General features: G+C 37.6%; 1 protein-coding gene across 10 annotated transcripts in view; it reads right to left on the reverse strand.

Moving 5' to 3' along the window:
• Positions 1-205: 205 nt before the first annotated feature.
• LOC110370023 (RNA binding protein fox-1 homolog 3) overlaps positions 206-25,750 on the reverse strand; it is an 81,562-nt gene continuing 56,017 nt past the window's right edge. For 3 of the 10 annotated variants that reach the window (XM_049839453.2, XM_049839451.2, XM_049839445.2), the window contains 12 exons: positions 18,309-18,569; positions 13,734-14,009; positions 13,578-13,631; positions 10,077-10,169; positions 9,108-9,162; positions 8,366-8,410; positions 7,838-7,961; positions 6,692-6,752; positions 6,511-6,531; positions 5,315-5,526; positions 4,729-4,792; positions 206-4,526 (listed from right to left, as the gene is read on the reverse strand). In XM_049839453.2, the coding sequence (XP_049695410.1) occupies positions 4,482-4,526; positions 4,729-4,792; positions 5,315-5,526; positions 6,511-6,531; positions 6,692-6,752; positions 7,838-7,961; positions 8,366-8,410; positions 9,108-9,162; positions 10,077-10,169; positions 13,578-13,631; positions 13,734-14,009; positions 18,309-18,566 (1,308 nt within the window). In that variant the 5' untranslated portion in view covers positions 18,567-18,569 and the 3' untranslated portion in view covers positions 206-4,481. Of the gene's footprint in view, positions 4,527-4,728; positions 4,793-5,314; positions 5,527-6,510; positions 6,532-6,691; positions 6,753-7,837; positions 7,962-8,002; positions 8,106-8,365; positions 8,411-9,107; positions 9,163-10,076; positions 10,170-13,577; positions 13,632-13,733; positions 14,010-18,308; positions 18,570-25,750 lie in introns of all 10 variants that reach the window. The other 7 variants (XM_049839448.2, XM_049839452.2, XM_049839450.2 and 4 more) reach the window with 7 other exon arrangements.

Raw genomic sequence — 25,750 nt, forward strand, 5'->3', positions numbered from 1 at the left:
CTCACCATTCCGATTGTTTTAATTATTTCACACTAAGGAATCATTACCTACTATTTGTTATCAGAGGGCCTTGCAATCTTATCAATATAACACGATTGTCACCCAATCAGCACTATTCACAAAATAACAATTAAATATTAAGGAAAACCTTTTCTCTATATTAGGAATTAATAAGGTTTGTGCTTTATGGAAAATAAAACAACCATTTTATACTATAATTTATTTATAACGTAAATGAGTACACAATGCCAAAGGCTTTTAAATGATTCACTTCATTCAATATTTTTCGATAGAAAAAAAAATATTTACAATTTAAGAGAAAATCAGCTTTGCAATCCATTAAAAATTGCCACACAAAAATTCGTATTTATAATTTACTTTAGGTATCACAAATCGTATATGAGGGGGCTCGCTGTGCACTTGGCTTGAAAATCCCGGGTAAATTAAAATTGAACTAGTATTCTTTACGTAGATCCGTGCATTAATAAAATGTGCAAAGTAGGTATCTATAAAATGTGCCAAACGGAAGACATTCATTATGTAACAAATCTATTGTAGTTTACATTAAACTTCAAAAACATTTTGTCAACATTATACTTACAATGTACAGATACAGGAATTGAGCACGGTATTGTAATAGTACTTCAAATACTGGGCGGCTGGCACAGCGCGCGACCGCCTGGCCGAGCGATCCGCGCGGCCCGAGAGATCCGCGCGGTCCGAGCGAGCCGAGCCAGTCGCGCGCTGCTGCTCTGTGCTGCTGTAACGCACACTCAGTGCCTTCACTACAAGCTACTTACTAAACTCATCTTACTATGTCTTATTTACATTAATTCCTTATGACTTACGGCAGTTATAAATGTAACAACTGCTAACAAAAATATAATGTAAAGAATTGATGATGATAATTTCATAAACCGCAAACGAAGTCAGCAATAAGTATGCGTTACAGCACTTTAATATGTAAGGGTTAATCAAAACTATTAAAATCATAGACGCGATGTATGACGATGTCGTGCGATACAATGAGTGACATTACGCGTCTACAACTTTAACGTTTGACACTCGGGAGCTAACATTAACCCCGCTAATATCTGAATAATGTACAACACCAACTGAACAGCTTGTACGAGTGCAATTGACGAACAAGTGATACTTATTAACTCTGCTACTTTAACAATATGAACCCGAGGGAACAAGTGACGCACAACATGGCGGGACAGCCGCCGGTAACACTATGTACAGTCGACGGCACGGCCGGGCCGTGGTAGTTGCCTCGAGTGCCGCTAGAAAACGTCGCAACTACCTAACACCACTACTGATATGATTTATTTATTATGCACAATATAACAATTCGCTTTAGATCTAATGAATACAGTATCGAAGCCGTCGATCGTATAAGTTGTGCACAGCATAAAACAAGAGAGTAGTATGAAACTTTAATTTAACATCTCATAAAAACCGAGAAACAAATCGCGTTACAAAATACATATCCTTAATTTTATGATTATAATATTTATACATTGTTCTTGATGTTATATTTTTTTTTCAATCTTATTGTAGCACACTAACCATTTTGTCAGATATGTAATTTAAATTCTGATTTTTTCTCCAAGTAACAACAATTTGGCTTATATTATGTAACTTTATACAAAACTTAGGTATTTTGCTTTTGTGATTTATTAAATTACTTAGCATTTAAATCATACAAAAAAAAACTTAAAATAACATAATCAAAAATTATGTTAATTTTAGATGTCAAGCAAACAAGACGAGTTTTGATCAAAAATTGATTTAATTTACAGATTTTTACGATTTTACGATCAGGTTTGAAATCCATAATACAAACTTCAAAACAGGTCCTGTTGACTTGTAAAAATGATTAAAATAAAAATAAAAAACTCACAAATGTTTGTGACTAATGATATAAAATACTAAAACTAAACAAAAAATCATCAAATAGAATCACATGTACTTTTTTCTGTACTCAGATACAAAATCTTGCATTAATCAGACAATTCCTACAAACCTAAGATATACTTAAAATAACGCATTCACGCATGAGTATTCAGCAATAAAGCACAAAATATTGTTCGAAGCTGCAACGAGACTACAATAACGTACGATAAACGTAAATATAACTTATAATATAAAGCCAGTGGCACTAAAAGGTGAGAGTAATAATCAGTATAAGGAAAATATGACACGAACTACTTACTACATATCGCAGGAAAACGAAATAGAATACAATTGAGACAAAGATACGACAACTAATTCCGTAAATATCACATGAAACCTTTACGAGTAAGCACCTTTACTATTTTAATAAAAGATTGTGCGCGAAGACTAGAATTCTGCAAGACAAACAATAATAATGTCATGGAAATGCTACAAGTTGAGTTAGTTATTCTAATTGTGGTTACGAGATGATACGAGTGGGCGAACACATCACCTTAACATCTTTAATTAATTAAAGCTATGATCATCAGACGACAGGCAGCGCCGACTCCAGTCCCAACGTATTCGGTACTTCATCTCTACTCGCTACGTAAAGGTTTGACAAATAAACGGACAAAGCTCTAACACGTCGACCATACAGACACGTCTGTAACGCGACGTGAACCATATTCCTTGGGAATTTACAACAACATGAGAAGATTGACAATCAACTATGAATTTATCAATTCAGATCTATATAGTTATGTATATAGTCATTGAACTACGTTAAGATTAAACTACTCTAGATGGCAAACATGTAGATATGTCCTTAGAGAAGATTACTTAGGATTAATGATTTATTAAACAAAATGAAGTAAAAAATAAAAGTCTGTAGGTTTGTTCGAGATATCTATCTACACCGCGACTAATAGATTCTGCAAGTTTTTCTCACTGAAAGACTATTAAATCTATCGAAAAGAGGTTATGTCATGTAACACTTCTCCGAATACGTATGAATCGATGGGTTTTTGTGCTTTGGTATAAACGTTGAGCGAATTCATAGATGTTACGATACTTTAAAATCCTAATGCAAACGTTAGATCTAAAATTTACAACTTCTAAAAGGGTTGGACCCGTATGCGTGTTTGTTCTATAAAATGAAAGTCCATACTTTAGACGAAAATATTAAAATAGCACTGTAAAAATAAGACATTGTTAAAAGACAATAGAATTATTGATTAAACATAACTACATACAAGGAGAAAATCTCAATGATATGTAAGAACTCGACGGAGTTCCCTTCTTCCCTTATAGACTACGGCTAAAGCGTTTCGCCTACATTCTGTAAAACATTAGCTTATTTATAAACTAGCAACCGATTATTCGATTTACAACTAAGCAGGACCACAAGTGAACACTCCGGACTCGCGCGGACTGACAACGGACTAAGCTTCAAGCGCTATCTATGTACAAACCAAAACGACACAGTAGTTCTACCGAGCAGCAGCTCACTTATATCGTTATACACACTCGGATATTCACGTGTCGGTACGTTTGTGTAGAGCAATCTGTTGTCGCGAATGTGGACAATGTATAACTGAGGCGCTGTTCACGTATAGCGGGGATAGCCTATAACTATGTCACATTAACTGTAAAGGGTACAAGGTAACTTTAGAAAAAATATAATACGTATGTGTAAAATAACAACCAAAAAATGGCACCACATTAACATCGCACCAAATAACTTGTTAGTCCAAAATAGTTGTTCTAAAATTTCTATTGTCTTTGCAGTAGTTTTTGAATAGAACTTCATTTATTAAACAGTTTTTAACAACTCTTTCGAGTTCACAAATCGAAAAGACTCTGATGTAACTATTATGACTGAGAACTTCATTTTAGTTGATGAATATATTATTTAGAATAAGATCGCTGAATATGTAGTCAGGAAACAACATTTTGGATAATTGATTTAAAAAAAATATGGTGTGACCCAATAAAATGCGTTTCCCATTTAATATTTACAATTTTTATGATATGCAAGTGCAAAGCTCACTAAATATATCATCATTATGATAAATATTTCTTCTATTGTCAATGATACAAGTGTAACATCTACACTAAACAGTACGGTATACTCTAATCGTAAGATGAATTCACTTCTGAGTAATTAGTTAAATTATAGTAAACTCTTAGAATATCTAAATAGAACAAAAGCACTCACTTTAGCTGCTCGCACTTGTATAGCATTAGGTACACAAATAATTTATAATTAGTTTGAACTTAATAAAGTATTTGTGTTAGAAATTTTAATGACTTTGGTATTTCATAAGTAGTGCGGGCGCGGCGGCGACTCCACGACGCTCGCTCATTACTTCATTACTCCACTACCCAAGCTTAGACACTTATACGGTAGTCGGCTAGCGTTATTATTGATCCTTAAATTTATGAAATATGTTTGTACGTTTACAAAGAGAGTTCATTGTCATGTTAAGGTGAAGGTGACGAAGGTAATATTCGAGTTCATCGTTTTTGATCCACTGGCTTTAGTATGGCGCAAATCTGTTGTATCCACTTCTGTATACTGCAGTCTGCAAGCCAGAAATATCATTATCAGTATCATTGTAGCAATCTATTATTACCGGCGCGTATCTTCTATTCTTCAGGATATCATTATTTGTAACAACTAGGAACCTTAAGTGTAGCTTCAGATAGGAATAAAATTGCTTAAAAAAAATCCTCTTCTTTTGGTCACTGAAAATCTAAAATAAAAGAATATTATTGAGTTCTTACCCCGTAACCCGACACTGGTCCAATACCGTGGCCCAAATAAGGATCTGCGTATTCTCTGCCGTACCTGAAACGTGCAACGTGTGTCATTGTATCAACATTGTAATAAACGGCACTTTCTACACCAAAATATGCAACAATTTGCTCCGAACTCCGTGTTGCGTAGAATAGAAATTAAAAAGGTGCCCTTAAAAAATATAATTTTGCAAATAATATCTACCGTAACTAATATTTATTATCGAACCCCCCAGTGAAGAAGCAAAATAGCCTCGAACGTAAGTATCTACAACGCAAAAAACCGGGCCAGAATCAGTGTGAATTGTATAACTTCTCATTATGTATCTGTATTTTTGTTGCAACTATTTTTGAGACTCTAATAATTACATCGTGTTTTTTGGTAAGAAAATAATAAAACAACAAACGAAACAGCAACACATAATAACAATAACTATTTTATACCAACTTTAGAATACCATACTAATATAACTTACTGAAAATATAAAAGTTGGTAATAATCGATAGGTAGGTACAGTTAGTGTGGAGTGGTAACTCGTAAGTGTTAGTTAAGTGGGTAAAGCGTTGTATTTACATGAGCGACATCAAAGTGTTGGAGGTGGACGTGGGTACTGACGTGGCAGCGAGCGGCGCGAGCGCGGGCGCGGGCGCGGCGCTGACGGCGGCGGCGGCGGCGCGGGCCGCGGCGCCGTAGTTAGCGGCCGCCGCCGCCGCCGCCGCGTGCTGCGCCGACGTCAGCGGCGACTTCAGCAGGGGCGCGGCCGCCGCGGCTGCTGCTGCTGCCGCCTGCAACAACAACACATCAGGGACCCGCGCACGCCACTCTCCCGACGACAAACATCGTACAAGAACAGAGAGCCCACAAAGGCACCGTATGGAACGATCACCTCACTGTCTCCGTCGAGGACCTCTCACCGGTCTGTCTTCGGGCGCATTGTTTCGCTTGTGTTATCTTACCGTGTCGAGTCCACTGACGACATAATGAAATAAAGATGAATTTCCCTGGCACATTGAGTAGCGTTCTGCGTAGCCACAAGTTGAAAGCGAAAACGATGCAGAAAATAGGTACTACATATAAGAAAAAGATGGTGCACGTTTGTAAATACTATATATTTACATTAAAATTGATTAACATGCAACTCGGCCGGCACACGTTTCTATGAAGTTGAATGTTATATTTTCTGCACAAACCATCGATTTCAGTAATCGATTTTCAAATGAGATGCAGACGAGTAATGTTAATGTGGGCGATGAACATGGACATGCATTTAAAGAGACAATTATGACGGAATCGATACAAACTAAATCAAAACGTCGATATAGTTCTAAATCTATCTACTTATTATTCGGTGAGTGTTAGTGTACTTAATATTGCAATACATTTGTGGGCTCAATGTTCTACTCGCAGCATGGTATTAGCATCTGATAGATCAACGTACAGCCTCAACATATGCCTAAAACTAAATCACCCACCACAATACCAACGAACAAGGATAAACTCAACAGAAAGCAAACCGCACGGGCCGACCGCGGCCGCGCGAGTGCCAAGTCCATCTGGTTACCACAAACACAATGTGCACCCTGCATTACGGTGGATTACCAACCAATAGGACCATACGAATATAATAAAGGAGCAAACAAAATCCCAGCACTCACTCCATGATGGATATCGAACTTATACTAGCGTGGTGGAACATGAATCAGGAAGCGATAGAGGTACGGACACAGTCGCGTATCGAGCGAAACTGAACTGTAAAGGCGTGACGTTACCTCGGCTGCCGGCTTCGCGGCCTGTAACAACACACGCACGTCACCACCGCTACCCTCACTCACTCCACTACTTGCCAGAACACTCAGTACTCTGTTTACTCAGTACACTCGATTAATATCAAATATGTATTCATTAATGGGACTCACATTTAAATATCAACTAAAAGTTTTTTTTAATTACCTGAAGTCTGTAGTTGGAGTCAGCCGTCGCTGCCGCAGCTAGGAACGGGTCGTAATAGACACTGCGAAGTAGAACAACACAAAACGTATAGTAAATTCATATACTCTCACATTTATGATATTGCAAAAATATTTCATTTCAATGATTACTATTTTAGTTTAAAATTGAAATGGAAACTATTCGATTCTAACAATTCAAATATAATTGAATTAATAGAATAGCTAATCTACTTAGTGCAACGAAAAAAAATGTTATTTAAGTGCTATTAGTGCAGAGATAATATTAAAGAAGATACCAGATACTGTCATCTACTGGTAGTTGACTAATCAACACGATATTACAACGGTGGGATAAGCACTAATAGTTATCTATAAGCTCAGCAAACAACCAGTTACAACTATTAACGTGATATTGTTAGTTACACATTTACAAGTACGCGTTGTGCTGGTGATGTTAAATAATTAATAAGGAATAATAACTCATACCAAAATTAGATGATTCGGGGAATAGGGATTAGGGTATATCAGGGAGCTTGGAAGAGGCTTGCATCCTGTGGTACGAAAAAACGGTCTAATTTCATTCGGTATCTTTTTAAAACATACATATATGCATTATTTCTGCCTTTGATAACATCATAGTGCTTATTTTTATAGGTATTTTGTAAGGTAGCATCGCTTTAACACAATTCTTTTAAGCTATAATTCCATCACACGAGTCTGTGGCGTCCGTCGAGGGCAGGACCATAGTGTAACTATTGACGCTTCGGCCGCGCGCGTCTGTCAACCGCATGCGACAGACGCGTGGGACGGAATCATTGGCATCGACGAATCACTTGCCATTAACCAAGAATAGAATAGGAATTCTAGCTAACTGTCAAAACATTATCCTTCTGACTATAATATTCCTAGCAGATAACATAATATCGTACAGTGTACGTATAAGTACCTAGTTAAAAAAAGGATACTGCGAATGACACCGGAACTATCACAATAAGTGTATCAATATCCTTACGTTTGATTCGAGCTTATTGGGTTTTGTTTTGAATGAACACTTTCTATTGATTTTTTGAAATGTATTTAGGAGCAATTGGTGGTGTAGACGGGAGAGCGGGATGCGGAGAGGCGGGCGGGGCGGTGCAGTACTCACGGCGCGTAGGCGTGCATCGAGGAGGCGTAGGCGGCGGCGCGGTTGAGCACGGCGTGCTCTAGCGCGTGCGGCGCGGCGTGCGCGGCGAGCGGCGGCGCGGCGCGCGGCTCGCGGCGCAGCGCGGCTACATGCAACACACAGCGTGGACAGGGGGACATGCGTTACCTGCGGCGCTGCGCGGCGCGCGGGGCCAGCACGAGCGGCGGCGCGGGCGCGGCGGCCGGCGCGGCGCCCAGCCACGGCCACGTCACGCCCGACACCCGCAGCCCTGCGCACACACCGCGCTCACACAACGGCCCGCTTGGACCCACACTTAATTTCGCTATTCGTTTGTATGTCGAGCTCGGGTACTACGACTGGGCTGCAGGCACCGCAGATAGTGCTCTAGCACTTTCGTGATTCGATACGGGGATAAGAATCATATAAACCTATTAATCCCACCACATTGAGTGAAGGAGGATCATGCTCGAATGATTGTTATGGTAATGTAAACGCGAAAGCGTAAGTTTTATCGATTAAATATCATACCAAAATCGTAATGAAGGTTCTCACCTTCCGGCCACTGGACACACACTGAAACAAAATGAAATTGAACATTTATGTAAACTTGATTGATGAAAATTAAAGTTTCGCTAAATCTAAAACAAAATAAAAATACCTATAAGACATTCTCCACTACAAAATTGAATATGAATATAGTGCATTACGGAAGTTGCATTCATTCCAGCAAACGTCAAGGTATGAAACATTCATGTGTCTCGTAATAGCTGTACAAACTGTGTAAAGTATCTAGCAAGCTGTCTAATAGACGGTGTTATCCGTTTATTAATACAGTGAGTTAAGTTCGCCAGGCAAAGATTGCCGGAGACAGCCTTCTGCGACGTTCATGATCTGTATGTACTGAGTGCACCGTGTAGCGCGGTGTGAGTGTCAGCGCGAGACTGTCTCCGGCGCCGACAGTGGACTCATTCTCTAAGTAGCATTCACCTAGGAGCATTCAGACAACTCAACTAGCCACATGTAGTAATAATAAGTACATTAACATGGACAACACCGATTTGTACAAGTTCAGCTCTCTCACCCAGAGTGGGAACTGATCCATTTCTAGTCAGAATAACTGGATGGATTAAAAAGAGAAAATCCCAAGATGCATTATATTTTGTACAGGTGTGACATAAGGTATTGTTATTTATTATGTGTGAATTTCGAAACTGGTTTTGTTATTATTTAATATTGAATGTATTTCATGAACGATCATGTGATTACTTACCGTTAGGAACGGTCGGAGGTTTCTTTGTCTGCACTCTCGCTGTCGCATTATTAACCTGATTTGAAGTAAAATCTATATGAGAATACGCTTGGGTTTACACAAAAAACAAGTACATTGGCTGATTTTAATAAAATGTAATAAAAAAGTTTAAGTATTGGCTTTATAATTTTAAGGATAGTTTTACAATTTCACATAAACAAAAAAGATAACATAAATTCAATTATGTATAGTTGTCAAGAATCTGCACAAGAAAAAACAATAAAAGCATTTTGTGAGATTCGAACTCACTTATACAGTAAGTAGGTATATAGTAATCATTATAAACTGAAAGTGTGAAAATCAGCCAACTGAATATCAGATGTCATACCCGGCTAGAGAACATTATTAAATAATTACAGGATGTTGAATTATAAAATTAAAATAAAATGATTTAAACTTTGAACGGCTGCCGCAGACATCTGATATGTGAACATAAAGTAAAGGAAACTTGGGATATACTTTTGAAATTAATAAGGGATAATAAAGAATATTAAAGAGAGCATATACTTTTCCACTCTTAGCCACATTCACTCTCTTCTTGCCATAGGCGCAGACTGACTCGTCTACATCACCACTTTTCAGCGCTATTATTCAAAATTTATAGATAGAATGGAACTAAAATTTGTTTTGCAATCTTACCTCTGCGGCATTGTGACGATACGGTTCGTTCTACATTTCTCTGTGAGACACTCTCTCTTTCGATCGGCATATTAAATGACCGTCTAGAGAGTAAAGGGATAAAATAAATAAGGTTTGTTTGTGGATTAGACGCCGGCATACTTAGTGCTAATATGCGGGACCGCGGCGCGGCACGCTAGCATGACAGTAACTACAGAGCAGACGAGCGCAGGTTGCGGTGGGCGGTGGGCGTAGGAGCGGGATGTTAAAGTTACATAGTGCTACAGATGGTATTCATTGAGTCATGCACACCTCTATCTTTCTGCCCTCAACCACGGTGCCGTGAAGACGCTCTCGTGCTCGCTCCGCATCACCACTATTTGCGAATGTTACAAAACCGAATCCCTGCATGCAAGACAGACAAAACATGCATTAAAAACAGCGTCGCTCAAAAAACAACGTGCAACAAAAATTAACATTTATGCATTGCATATTCTTTTTAAATATTCTAGTGAAATATCGAGAAAATATTATCGAGTCGATTACGTTGATACTTTGAGCGTATTCTAGCTGTATGGGTACACATAAGCGTTTGGATCACAGTAATAAATTAATGTAACGTCGCTCGACCTAGTAGTCTGTACTATTGGTAGGAGAGTTTGTATCACTGTATACAACGAGTCTTAGGATTGTTTCGACACTAATTCATAGACACTACTTACTTTAGTCAAAATGTTATTGTGTGAGATGTTAGCTGCGATTTGTTCTATTTAACTCACCGATCATGCAGTGGCTAAGATGAACTAATTGGATCTAGGAACACAGGTATACCCAAACGGATTTCATACTCTATTACAGAGCAACCACGATACTAAATCAAACATCGATACAGAAAGAACTTATGTTTACATCATGATACTAGTACTTAATAAACTAACTTTGGAATCATACCAATATTACACCTAAATTATTTTACATAATAACATTGTGCATGTACTTTACAGTGCCCAAAACTAACACGTTAAACATAAGCGATACTTAGATTTATTAGATATTGATAAAATATACACCTGGTACATCCTAATTCATAACAGTTATGTGAATCACACAAATTACTATTAAAATTATTGACGTAAATTGCATTCAGCACGCGTTGTACAAGTTCGGTCAATATTATTGAATCAATAGATCGTGCTCAGACAAATGAAACTACTTACTTTCAATAAATGGTGATAACCCATAGATACAAAAAGCAGCTAGCACAGCACACAATACAGTGGAAGAGACGAGTTGTGAAAGTGGCAAACAAGTTGCTGATTGTACGAAACGCTTACACTTATAAAAGCAAATGACAGCTCTATTATTACCATTCTGAGTGCAAATACTTATAACGTAAACATTAAATCTGGGCAGAGAGAAAGAGAAAGAAAAAATAATAATGAACGAAGAGGCGAGGGCCCGTGGGACGCGTTACGCGGTATCGAGTGTAACACAACGCACACGGTGCAACAAGCTCTCAGTTGTCGACAGACAATCGATCCAACGGACGAGACAAGTGACGCACGCCTCGGCAACATTGCGCTGCCTCACATCAGGGAACAATCTAAGCCGGTTCCAAGTGTTCATTGCTCTGGTATCGTTCAATCAAAATTATTTCAACAGATAACCAATATACTACCAAGAATATAGACTGTTTTTACTTGTTCTCATGAAGGAAGAAAAGTATTATTTATGATATTAATAAAATAAATAAAAAAACATAATTAACACATATTTGCAATCACTTTAGCAATATAAAAGTAAACATGATGGGTTATTTGAGCCAAAACCGGTTAGAATTTTCCCAAGTGAATTCGAAATGTTACCGAAGACATACGAGATAAAGCCAAACTAAGTGATGCACCCTAATAGTTACTTCTAGGAAAATAACTTACATCATTATAGTCATTGCGTTACATTATACACATTGTGTTTCCAGGGTTCAGCAAAAATATACATGCCCAAAACTAATAAAAAATATATTCCCTTGTTAGGAAGCATATGACTGAACGAATTTTTGTATTATTTATTAATAACATAGTGGAAAGAAAAATAGTAAGTACACTGTCATCTAAAAGGCTAAATACATCAGAATGACTGGTCATCCAAACTACAACATAGATGCACTGAAAGGTCTGTACATAACTGTAAACACATCACGTCATAGATAAGGTGAAAAGACAACACTATGAAAAAATCGAAGCAGTTTGGACGATTGTAACAACCTCATTAGTGATGAATAATAGAGCTGTCCTGAAATATGACTTAGGAAATCAGCTGTTATAGTGACGATGCATCATTCTCTAATACTGCATATCCCAATGTGAGGCATTGAAGAAAAAATAACTTGGAGCTATTATTTAAAAGAGTAAAATACTTCTTGACATGAGCGAGCATGGACTACTTTAGGGGCGGTCACCAAACTGACACAAGGAAAGCAGTAAACACGAAAAAGCGTTCAATCCAATCAATTATTATAAAAATATTTCGATAATAACTCTTTAAATTTCATGGGAATTATCATTTACAGTGAGTTGTTTTTTGAGTATATTTGAAAATTAATGTTGCTAGATATCAATATTTATTGCACCATAGGCATACTAACAGAGTATTTGATGAATTGTTACAATATTCCCGTTTTGGATGGAAACACAAAATTAAACATAAGTATGCCGATAGTGCAATTCATTAAATATAGTTCAGATTTGTTCAAAATCAGAATAATAGACATTATTATTCAATGATAATATACAATGCAATTAGAGATACTGCACCAAACATTAAAACCAATATGCTATGAGAAAGAAGTTTGTTTAAAACACAATTATGATTATTTTAACTAAGCCCATTTGCCTTCAAATTTCTGTTAAGCAAGGATAATTAATTAATCAAATCGCATGACTTGAAAAGAAGTAAAACTTTAGAACATATTATTAGGAAATATTTGTATAAAATCGGTAGTTACTTTGGTTTGGGCAGCGATAACTAATAAATTGTTAGTAAGACCTCTTAGCTACTGCACTTCTGCTTGCCATCGATATAACGTTGATTACTAATTATTTAGCAATGTTGTTTCAGTTCAATTGTTGTAAAGTCTAACATACAAGTTTAACAAGTCAATAGCTATGAAGTGCAAGTTGGTACATAAACTAAAGGAATAATATAACTCTTTAAAAGTCATACTAATAAGTCATGATCTAAACGAACTTTGAATGAGTAATTTTGCCCCTGGCTCGCATAAACGAGGTTATTTAATAACAAATTCCGAATCCCAACAATTAAAAGTACAATTTCGTCCAATCTGACCTTGGCTTACGGTCTTGCCTAGCATGTTGATGAGTAGGCTCTCCGAGGTACGTGAGACTTATAAGTAAATTAAAACAAAATGACCTTACATCCTTCTTGCTTAACCTTGACAAACACCATTTTATGTTTATAGAGTGTGTAAGTCAAGAAAAGCTTTTGCCTTGTGTTGTTAAAAGATGAAAGTAGAGTTATAACCACGATAAAATTGTGAATTATTATTCCTTTAACTTATGTGATAAAATTGCCAAGATTCAAAAAACACTGCACTAACCCGTTGTAAATTAAAATAAACTTGAAATGTAAATGTAACTTTTGAGTTTTAGAATAACTAGAGATAAATATTTTGTTATGTGTTTTTTGATTCTGTGCATAAAGATACTTTCAAAAGTGGCTACAATGAAATCCGTTTGTCAACTGATTTCAATGAGCCACTTAACTTTCCGCTCAATGGCTGAAAATATTGCTTACCTTGGAGCCACGTTCATTGAAGATAATTTCTACATCAAGTATTGTGCCATATTGCTGAAAGGTAAAATATTAGGATTTTAATATATGCTTTATTGAATATCGATGATATTAGGTTTGGTTTTGCATGCATGTAAGATATTTTGTGTGGATACATACCCCAAACATATTTCTAAGATCAGGATCTCTAAATCTGAAGGGTATATTGGAGACGTGTAACCGTTTGGGCTGTGATGCTTGTGAGACGGGCACGAGTGTCTTTTCAGGAGTGCCGCTGGCGTTGACGTTCCCGGCGGCGACGGCGGCGCTGACGGCCGCGGCCGCCGCGTGCGCCGCCGCGGCTTGCTGCGCGACCACGGCCGCGGCTTGCTGAGCCACTACCGCCGCCGCCACACTCACTGGTGTACTCTCTTCATTTGATTCGCCTTCACTTTGCTGGAAACACGTATATACCAAATTAAAATTCAAGCAGCCGTTTCCATCAAGACTGCTCTTATGCTAATAAGAGCTACATTTTAGAATTCTAGTTAAATATTTCTGCACACTCAATTGTGAGAAGTTTTTGCAGGAATTGCACGTTAACGTTCTGAATTATTTACGCAAGTTTAAATTGACTGTAATGATTCTCATATGGCATGATTTTTTCCCAATTCCATCAATAAACACTCATACAACATAAGGTAAACGTACCAATAGTCGTCGGATTTCGGAAATCACTGACTTTGAAGCGCTACTGTGTGTTAAATATTCAATAGAAAATGAAAATTTTTGCATGACGTGATAGAGTATTTATTCATTATTCTAATTAAATAATGATTTTTTAACGATTTTGATGGGTTTATATACTTATTAAGGCAAAAGTAAAAAAAGGGCGATTTGTACCAATAGTCGTCTGATTTGTACGGATACTCGTCAAATTATCCCAGTACTCGTCAACTTTTAATGCTAATGTAAACTCTCTGCTCTTGAACATAAGGTTCAAGTTATGTACATTTTTTTGTGCTTGAATTTGTTAAGCATACTTGTGCTTTTGAAACATCAGGTAGGTAGATAGATAAAAAACCAAATTCCTATTTAGAATAGCAGGTCATAATCTGTTAGAAGAGCAGGTATTCAATAAAACAGATACATGGTTGCATTTTAATCTATATTCCTATCTATCAAACGCTTGGAATCACAAAACCAGTCTATGTATAAAATATCTATAAAGTTATCGGCACGAATTTTGAGCTCTGACCTACATCTGCGCAGAAGTGATTTATTAGCAAAGAACCAATCCCGAGTGACCGCTATGATGCGATGCACTGCGGGCCAATCACCGCTTTAGCCCCTCTCCACGCCTCACTTCATACCACAAAAGGGACCCAATAAATACTTCTGCGCAGGTCAGAGCTCAAGATTCGTGCCGATAACTATACTAATATAATAAAGCTGAAGAGTTTGTTTGTTTGAACGCGCTAATCTCAGGAACTACTGGTCCGATTTGAATATTTCTTTCAGTGTTAGATAGCCCATGTATCGAGGAAGGCTATAGGCTACTTTTTATCCCGGTACGGGAAGTAGTTCCCACGGGAAGCGGGTGAAACCGCTGGCAGAAGCTAGTATGTTATATTTTTTAATCATAATAACGATGCAGTCATGTGCATATGTAGCACGAGAAAAATAAAAACTTTTAAAATATTTAAATTGTAAAATAAAATAATTAGTATTCACAAAAAATAAAAGCCACATTCATTTAAATAGCTTATCGCGAAATAATTACTAACATTCATAGATATGTAGGTAAGGTTGTCATTCATCAAAACTTCTGAACTGCTTAGCGCATGCTAAGTACCATTTGCAAAAATCTCTATAGACAGTTTAAACTTTCTACTGTCTTAAAGGTATCAATCAAAAAATAAAATATGATTAGGTACAACTAACCGTTCAAACTCAATAATAATAATATCTAATAAGCCCCACAGGGCATCTGAGGTGGATGACGGGAGTAGCGACCCGCGGGCTATATATCCGAGTGCTCCGGGAGAGTATACTGTCCCCCATCTCCGGCCTGCTGGAGTGAAGGTCTCCCGCCTCTTGGCTTGCCTTCATTGGCCGACCAGAGTGGAGTCGCTAGAGCAGGGCTAGCAGCCCTGCTCGGAGGGTAGGTGCCTCGTGGTAAGTGGCGAGTGGGCCGGTGATGCTGGACCCACAGGGAGCGCGTGATCTGCGTTTAAAGTCCGCCGAGGTATCCTCACCCTTCAGCCGCTCATGTACCTGTTGCCCTCTTGTTGCGATTTAGCAACTGATTCCCGGGGCCCAGTAAGTGAGGTGGCGAGCCTCCACCTGCCATTTTAACATGTATTTTATACATTGTCATCGGCAGGTGCCATAGTTCCTCATCATCATCATCCTCCGAGCCTTTTTTCCCAACTATGTTGGGGTCGGCTTCCAGTCTAACCGGATTCAGCCGAGTACCAGTACTTTACAAGAAGCGACTGCCTATCTGACCTCCTCAACCCAGTTACCCAGGCAACCCAATACCCCTTGGTTAGACTGGTGTGAGATTTACTGACTTTTGACTACCTGTAACGACCGCCGAGGATGTTCAAGGATAGCCGGGACCTACAGTTTAACGTGCCATCCGAAACACAGTCATTGGTGTCATTGCAGGATATACTTAGAAAGTACATACAAACTTAGAAAAGTTGCGTTGGTACTTGCCTGACCTGGAATCGAACCCGCGCCCTCATACTTGAGAGGTTGATTCTTGGCCCACCAGGCCACCACGACATTTTTCCAGGTGCCATAGTTCCTATAGTTTCCTATATCCAATCAACATCCCTCGCAACGCAATAGCCCAAGTAGTTTTCCTCCATAGTTAGCAATACTTTAGCACAGAACCGGAGATTGTCCTTGGGTTCATTTCTATAGTGTATACAGGGATAATCGTCGGTTTTGTGTCACCATTTCATTAAAGTTGTCTTAAAAGGGCGTTTTAAATTTTTTTGCTGCATCTGATGTTGTGTGTGGGCCCTTGATTTACAGCTTTTATGACTTTTAAAAGGCCCTCTTGCTTGTAGTTTCTTTCAGTCATGATCTGCTATTAAAATTACGATCATGCAATCACCAAATACAGATAATTTTAAATAAAAAATCTTACTTAAGATTACTCTTTACCCATCAATATCGAATACGACAAGCAAAGAAGTGACAGCGATGGAAGCTATGTCATCTTAGTTTTAAAACTGTTTTTAATATTTTTGCGTCAAAACTAGTTGAATGACATAATTTTTATACAGGCGCTATTAAGGCACGTTAGGAAGACGCGGTACAATACGCATAACGAAATGCAGTTATTTCGACCAAAAAGCATAGTGTAAGAACAGTAAATTTTTGTTTGCCACAAATTGTAATCCAAGCGTAGTAGAAACAAAGGCTAGTGCTAGACCTACTTGTACCCAAAGCGGTAGATCTTAATCAAATGGCGGAGGCCTACAGTGGCCAATATATACCTGAAAAAACACTCGTAGAAGGTGCATACTTAAAGAAAACAGGGGATTTAACCATTAAGAAACATATTAATTGAATCGAATAACATGACTGTGTACGTGCATCTAGAAACAGCAGAGTAAAATTTACCCCTAAGAAAAAGCTTAAAAGAAACGCAGTTTTATGAAAAAATGTAATCTTAACCTTAAATATGTTTGTTCTAGACAGTTATCAATTTTGTAAAAGTCCCGATATTAGCTATTTATTCGCATTTTGTACTGTAAAACACAAAATATCCTCATTATGACGAGTTTAGGTGCAACTTTTGAGCATGTCCCAGTAGTCGTCATAATAATTGTAAAATTGACGGGTTTTGGGTCAAATGGGAGTTTTGAAGTACCAATAGATGTCACATTAAAAAAATATATCTTCTATGTTAAAAGTATTCCAAATTGCATATTACATCGCTAGCAAATAAACTTAACTATCTAATTGAACAAAGAAACATACCACAGACCCCACTGGAGTTATGTAAATCAAAACTCAAAACCACGTGCTGAGTTTAAGTTTTGACAGCTGAACTTCACGAAAAAACGATTTTGTTAGGGCACACACGTTTGAAATAACATATCTTAGAATCCGTGACTGTTAAAACCCCGTATTGTTATTTCAATTGTGCAATATATTATCAAGAATATGTTGATATATAAACCGGCTCATTTTAAGTTCAGTAGAAAATAATAATAAAAGTTTTAAGATTAATTGACGACTATTGGGGCATGACGACTTCACCCGCGTTTACCTTATTGGTGAGATTGCAGCCACGGACGAAATTAGCTCAGAACCCCAGAGACCACACTTGTGTCTTCAAACAAACCACTCTAATCAAGTTTATCGCAACCCATAAAAAAAAACTAGTTCTATTTACGCCTACGAAATAATATTTTTATGATATATTGCTGAAAGCCGTGGAAATAGAAACAAAAATTAGTTGGTTCAGCTATTGAAAATCATCTGTCACTCTCCGGCAACATACGAATGTGCTGCCCCATTTCACACAGCTGAGCAGGACGTGAAATATTGTTTTTCAAACCGAGAAACCGAAAGACTACTCACTAGAATTCAGTGAAAAGGAATGAGAAAACACTCAGTAGTAGTATTTTTTACACTACGAGGTAAAAAAAACATAAATGCAACAAATATCAAAACCCGATATATTTTTTTTTATGGTCTATTTACATAGTGAGAATTGATGTAACTTACTGAGGTGTTGTTTTGATTTTCTATTGAGTTTTGTGTGTGTGTCTGTGACGGCGGTTGAGGTGAGAAGTTGGCTGGCGGTAGCGGCGCGGGCGGTGGCGGCCCTTCGCTCTTGACCAGTGGGGGCTGTGGCGGCGCGGTGGGCCCTGCGGCCTCCGCCTTCACTCCTGCCAGGGCATCGCCGTTGGCTGCGAACTGCGCAGCGGCCGCCGCAGCCGCCGCCGCCGCAGGGAACGGGGTCGCCATACCCGTCCCCACCATATGCTGAAAATAACAAATACAACCACGCTGTAGAAACTGTGCACTTATAAGTATCCATTTATGTGTCAGCAGAACGACATTGATCATCAAAGAATTCGAAGCTATTTATCTCAGGGACGCGGTCTAGGTGGCTTATACTCATTATGTCGTAATAAATAAACCTGCTTATAGTTGACGTTTCTGGGCTGTGAATCGAAATATTGACGCGAAGAACTCGTGCCAAAATACAAGCTACTTCGGCTGTCTATAGATATCTACCTCTGTACCTAAAGTAAATTATAGATAAAGTTCATGATGCACCATATTACTGTGAAGTCATTTGTTTTACCTTAAACACGTAAGTTAATAACAGTCGGTTTACAAAATTAATTTCTGAACTTAAAAATACCATTAGACTTTGCAAAGCCTGTTGTTATTTTTAATACACACGAGCACGCCCTTTAATTTTATTTTACGTCCCAAAAGCCTGTCGGTAACAAAATTAAATTGCGAATGAAATCTAACAGAGAACACCCTCCTCGGCCAGCGGGTGGCTGTTCGTCGACGCTAAAAACTGCGACCTTGGGCATTAAACAGAACGGCCTGAGCGTTCATCCTTTTATTCACGTCATTCGAATTATTCGACTTCAGTTACAATGCATACCTATTTAATATCGTATTTTAATAACGAATGCATAATATGGTATTTTATGAAGGTCCAGATTTGTAACTGCTACATGAGACGGAACAACATACATGTCTATGTACCTATGAATGTATGTATTAGCTATGTAGCGGAGTCCCTGCGCCGGATACGTGCAAATTAGGAAGTGGCTATTGGACACAATTGCATAGACTGTCGGCTGACTCTGCTCTCACTGGATCAGAGACCTCAACGCAGTTTATACCATTGAACTTAAAAACTGCTGGGAAATGTGGAAAACACGCATCGTTCATAAGGCCAGAAAAATCAACTCCATAGACACTACAGTCCTCAAATATTTAGACTATCCATGTTGCAGAAAGTCGACAAATTACGAACCATTTTTAAAGAGGTCCCAAATATTGGGTACCTTCCATATTTACAAAGCAAACAACCATAAAGAGGGACCGGGATTAAGGCGGGTAGCTAGCGGGCGAATACCAAGATCGTTCTATAGATTACTTTTGTTCCCGGTTCCTCTTGAAATAAATACATAATCTGCACGCCCGGGCTTTTAGATAGGCGACGAGGCGAGACGTTGTCGCTGCAATGGAGGCAAGCATCAGGTTTAACCACGATTAAACGGAAATGAAGTTATAAACCAAAAGTTAATCATTATTTTTATTCTCGTACTAATATTTTGAGCTACGAACACATTTCACAGATAGTTCAACTTGTTACCTACCGCAAACCTCAGGTAAAAATGCTACTAATGTGAATTGAATATAAAGTAATAATTATGTAAGTGGCTCTAATTCAAATGTTCGTCACGTTCTTCCTACGAACACCGGATAACCATCAATAATGATACAGGCACCTTATACGTTGTTACACTTTTTTGAAAAAAAATATTTGATTTTTTTTTTGCAGCTTAGCTGTTCAGGGTACCTCGTTCGTCGTTCATCGTATCTATCGTTAAAAAAAACGTTTGTCCTCTCACAATCTCTACTTAATATGTGTAATTCGTTGTTAATATTTGATGTTTTATGCTACTAATAATATCGAACAAAGCGGAATATTTATTGGCTTCTGAATTCAAATACCGAAAATAACAATACAATGTAGGTATTTATTACCAACTCAAAAAAATAATGTTACTGAATATCAAAATTCTGCCATTGTGCAGGACCTATACAACAGACCAGGTGCTCAATTGTTGAACCATTCGTTACCGATATCCATTTCTCTTCCATAAAAGACGCCGGAAAGTAAGTAAATGTAACTTTTGAATTGGCAGGTGTCAGTTGCCATCTCGAGCAGAAAAATCCATATCCTTTATGCTAATAGCTACGTTGCTCGGAGGCAATGGAACGAAACTAGCACCACAGCAATACAACTAGATACGCTAATTACATTTTGGAGTTTTCGAACAGTGTGGCAAAGGGGTGCACAGCCATTTATATCATGAGTTATTTGAAACTGAAACTAGAGCGCCTTTTCATTCTCAAAGAGCAATACGCAATTTCTCTCGATAAAAGATCCGACAGCGATACCGATAATGTCAATACTAGAAAGCCAGTCTACGGGTGGTAAAAATAATATTAATAACGAGCCTTTGATCGACGGTCGTGGGACTTCCTTTATTGATCTTTTGTAGCTAAACAGAGAAAGCAGAAAGTGGAAGTAGGTACATAGTTAAGAAGCAGAAAACAAGGAACTATAAAAATGTAATATCACAAGACACTGTAAAGGAAATTATTACGTTAATTGACAGTAAACTAACATTTATGGCCAAATAACAGTTCTGATGTAATAAAAGTATGCCGGCAAAAGTTAATAACAACTGTAGGTTATATTTTGGTGAGTAGAAAATAATGTCCTAATAAAGTGTGTCGATGACACTTAATAAACTATCGCACGCTGCCCAGCTAATAAAGGAACATGTGGTTGTTAAGTAGTTATTTTTAAGACGAATACAAAACAACATGGAGCAATAGTATAGAGAAGAAAGTCATTGTGCCAAGACACTCGAGACAACATACGCAAGACAGAGTGGAGTGTCTCAGCACTTCTGCCAGAGAACGAAGGGCACTTCGTGTTGAGTTCTAATTTTCCAACGGTGACACCGCCACCGACGCCAGTCCGAGGCGGATGATGATTTAGTACGTGTCAAGTTGCTTTAGCACCCTCAAGATCTTGTTGCTATTTATGGTAACACGACGACACAATAGTCGTGACTCACTCCGCAACAGTGAAAGAGGCTACGAGTATATGCGACATGTCAGTAATACTCAACTAACTTCATGTATATTCTAGTCACATGACCCAACGGCTACAACTTATTTAAATTATTACAGTTCAAATATTGCGTAAAGCTCAAAATGAGAACAATGGACAGTGTTTGAGTAGCCACTGCATAATTATGTACATAATGTATAGGTAATATTATTATGAAAACTAAAAACATTTTTGATTCCTTAACAAATGAGAGCAATACAAAATGGACGCGGGTCCGTCTTCCCTATGGGTAATATTTGGAACATAATATACATTCCTACAATGTATACAATAATAAGCACTACACACATGTGGTCTGCCACCTTCCAGTTGTATCCGGCAGTCCTGTAAACAAACTGACTTTTTATAGATCGCGCCTGCGATTCGTCTCGCACAACCGCCTCACTGCTTTAAGTCTTGTATACCTTGGAAACTACATATATTTATATATATGTTTGTTAAAGACTAAGCTCAGTTTACAGCATAGTTTCTTGCATGCAAACAAATTTGAGAAAAATAAGGAGCTTAAATTGAATAATTGAGGTAACCATACTGAATAAGGGACCAGTCTCTCAGCGACAACATTGTGTAATGCGTAATTTATGAACGTTGCTGCATTTATCATATCTTTTTGATTAAAAAAAACATATTTAGGTATGTCCAAATTATGAAAACACCACTTAGAACCACTGTTGTTAATGCTCTACAACTACCTCTATAAACAATTTTTTTTCCTAATAATTTGTGTAAGAAGGGAATGTGGAGAAGAGAAGAGACACATTTTTTTTCTGCATTTTAGTGCACGATTCAGAAAATACGACTGCATCGGAAGCGAATAGGTAAATCAACATAATATTTTATACGAGTTGAATGTGCAATGAGATGGCTTTAAAATGTATACCTATCCATGATCATGCCTCTGCATTCAGAGGAATTTACAGATCTATGCATGATGCTCATGTCATATTCCTTTAGCGTAACGTATAATGTTGGTACGAAAAGCTCAATTGAATAAAAAACAACGAATAGAAGAAAGACATCCTTTGAATAGAAACCAAGTTTTTTTTACTTCGATGTCTGCTCATGTGTGTAAAATATGTAAGTTCGAAACATAAGTCAAAATCTACATTTGAAAATAAACGTGGTCGTTAAAATTACGTGATAAAGCTGGCTTTAAAAGTTGAATGTTCGAATAGGACGAGGCGCGGGCTGATTCACAATTAGGCAATTATATGAAGAGCGATTAAATGTAATTGAACACGACACAAGTTACGGGCCTCGTACGGAGGGATACTTGTTGGAAACATGCGTCATCTCTGAACAATATAATACATCTGGACCGCTAATTATAATCACTCGTTTTATTCTGAATTCAAATAGCTGCATTTCCTTTCAATGTGAACGACTGTAATGTGTCAATTACTAGAATAATATTAATGAAGTACATTCGTGCAGTTATTTTAAGAAATCGTTAAAAATTGATTTATCTACGTTACTTTTGTGTTGGTTTAAATATTTCATTGCTCTTCAGTGAAGGATTTATTGTATGCTATTGCGAATTAAATTTATGTGTTTTGCGCACAGATGAAGACGGAGTACCTACTGAAGAACCAAAATTCTTCGAGATGTGAGTGTGGTTAGCATAGCTTCAAGACTAAAGCATGGTAGATGAACGCTGGTTGGACTGTGAGAACCCTGTGATATGGATAATTAATGCCATCATTGATGGAAGCAGTACGAGGATGATAGATTGAATTGGGTCCAGAAATACAGGCGCCCGCGGAACATTTTTAAGAAAAGCATAAATGTTTTCATATTACCGTTACATTAGTTAGGCACAGGATAACAAACACACGAAAACCAAGTGCCAAAAAATTTTAATAACAAACATATTTTGATATACAGAATTTGTAATTTTAAAAATGAAATGTCTGCGGTTTCGTAATTTTATCTATTCTATGATACAAATAACAGCTGAACATATTTCTAGATATATTTCCCCGGCTATTTGCTCCGTGAAGAGTTCAATGAGTTCAATAAACCTCTATATTTAGCTGATGTAAACTGAACAGCATTAGCGCTTTCTACAAACGCGACGATAAGTAGTAATGAAATTATGCGCTGCTTAACAAATAAGTAGAGCCGAGCTGCAGCTGCAACTTTTCAAGGAATAAATGTATTCGCTAAGTGCAACTTGCTATATCCGCTTGATTGATCACCAAAGTTCTTTAATGTGAAACTTATAATGCTGTATTGAAAATTGAATAGTTTTCTCAACATAGCAATTTTTCACAAATTACAGCGTCACTACCTGAATAAAAATTATATCGTTATTTGAAAAATAACATTAAAAATAACATTTAGCCGGTTTCGGTTGGCACTTCATTTATCTTAATTAACCTAACTACAGCTTCGTTTGTGTATCTTAACTAGTAATGTGACAATATTATTTTATCGCTGTTACAAATTGTGTTCTTTACTAATCATCACATTAAGCGGATCAATTTTCAGTAATAATGAACAAACACGAGGATAATTCAAACACAATTAGATACCTAGTTATCATGTTAATAATTGTTCACAAAAGCATGGATTAATAACAAGCCGCTCCATTGAAGTGTATGGAGTGTGGATGTGTGTTGGTGTTACCCCCTCACTCAGCTCTCCCCCTTTGTGCCGCCCGCGAGCCCGCCTACTACCCCGACACCCTCACACTGAACAGATGCTGAGTCTGATCTGAGTAAACACAAACACAGACCCCTTTTAAGCCGACGGCACGATAAAACTATACAATGAAAGTAATGATATCCCTTGACGTTAAACTGAAATGTAGGTACTATTTTTACAGCAAAATGGTTTTTAATGTTCTATGTCAATACTACTGGAACTACACAAGAATACTCAATTATTTCGACTTTCTCTTCAGAGTGAGTTGAACAAATAAATTAATTGATTTACCAAATAAAAGATTCGCTATATTCTAATACCAATCACAATGGGTTTTCCGCCATAGCTACATCATGAGTCATGTCATGAGTAATTAATATTAAATATCGGTTCATGAAACTGAAACGAAGAAGTTACAGTTAAGGCTCATTTGTAATGTTAATTCATGTTTATAGAATTGTAATGAATATTATTTTTTATTAATATAAATATAATAATGTCACACTTGATTTCATGACGTACGTAAAAAAAAAAACAATAAGTGGATAGGTTATCCAACAGCAGTGATACCCATAGGATTAACAACTGCTACAGGTAACGTTAAGTAAGTACACTCGAAAGCCACAAATAGGAGATTGTTAAAAAAATGTGCTGAAAAATCTGTTTCAAAATAGAAGTGTATAGAAATATTTAACATGATTTTCATTTCAAAGATTGTATCTCATACACTATGTGGATATTTTAACGGCACTTTATTCATAGATAGGCATTTCAAATGTCCTACGAGAGCTCTTTGGTTAGGAGATTCGGCCTCTCAGGCTTGGCTAGAGTTTCAGTTTAAGCGGGATTCTTCTGGTGAATATTATTTTGTATTAATATTCAACAGTTTGCAGCAGCGCTACGTGACCGGGAGAGTATTTACAATGCTTAGCGAAGCGCGCAACCCAGCCTCCGCCCGGCCACCCTAATGCCCGCTACCTACACCGACATTATGCATATGAATGATCTTGACGGTTCGCGATAAAGATTAACATTATTTAAGTACCGAATTCATATTAGCAGTATTACACAGATTTGCACAGCTTCAAATAAGCTTCAGCTTTAACATTGGATTTCGCTCCGTTCACCCGTTCACAGGAATTACAAGGATCTATACGTTTCCAATCTCGGGACTAGGCATTTGGAATGCCGCCGGTTACCACAAAACAGTTTTAATAAGAGAGCAACGAACTCTTGTTCCTAAAATTTTGTTTAATTTTTTTCCACTTCATTCACTCTTCCTTTCATAATGCACAATAAACTTATAATATTAGTTATGTACACATACTATTAATATTGTATTAGTTTTCTAATAAAGAGCTGTTTCTTATAATACACATTTTACATTTTTAGACTTCTTTGTTAAAAAAACAATACTGAGTGGCTTTGTAACTTTGTTACCAGTATTGTATAGGGTGATTTGGAATCCCGATCCCATTAACAATGCGTACATGTATACAAGGCCAATCTGAGGGCGTCACTTGGTAATGTCCTCGCAACAATGGACATGGGCATTCAGACCTCACTCGTAAATGGCGGGAATAGCTCTCTTCCGGGCGCTGCGCGGCTGCGGCAACCG

This window comes from Helicoverpa armigera, chromosome 9, assembly GCF_030705265.1.
Source record: "Helicoverpa armigera isolate CAAS_96S chromosome 9, ASM3070526v1, whole genome shotgun sequence".
NCBI classification, from domain to species: Eukaryota; Metazoa; Arthropoda; class Insecta; order Lepidoptera; family Noctuidae; genus Helicoverpa; species Helicoverpa armigera.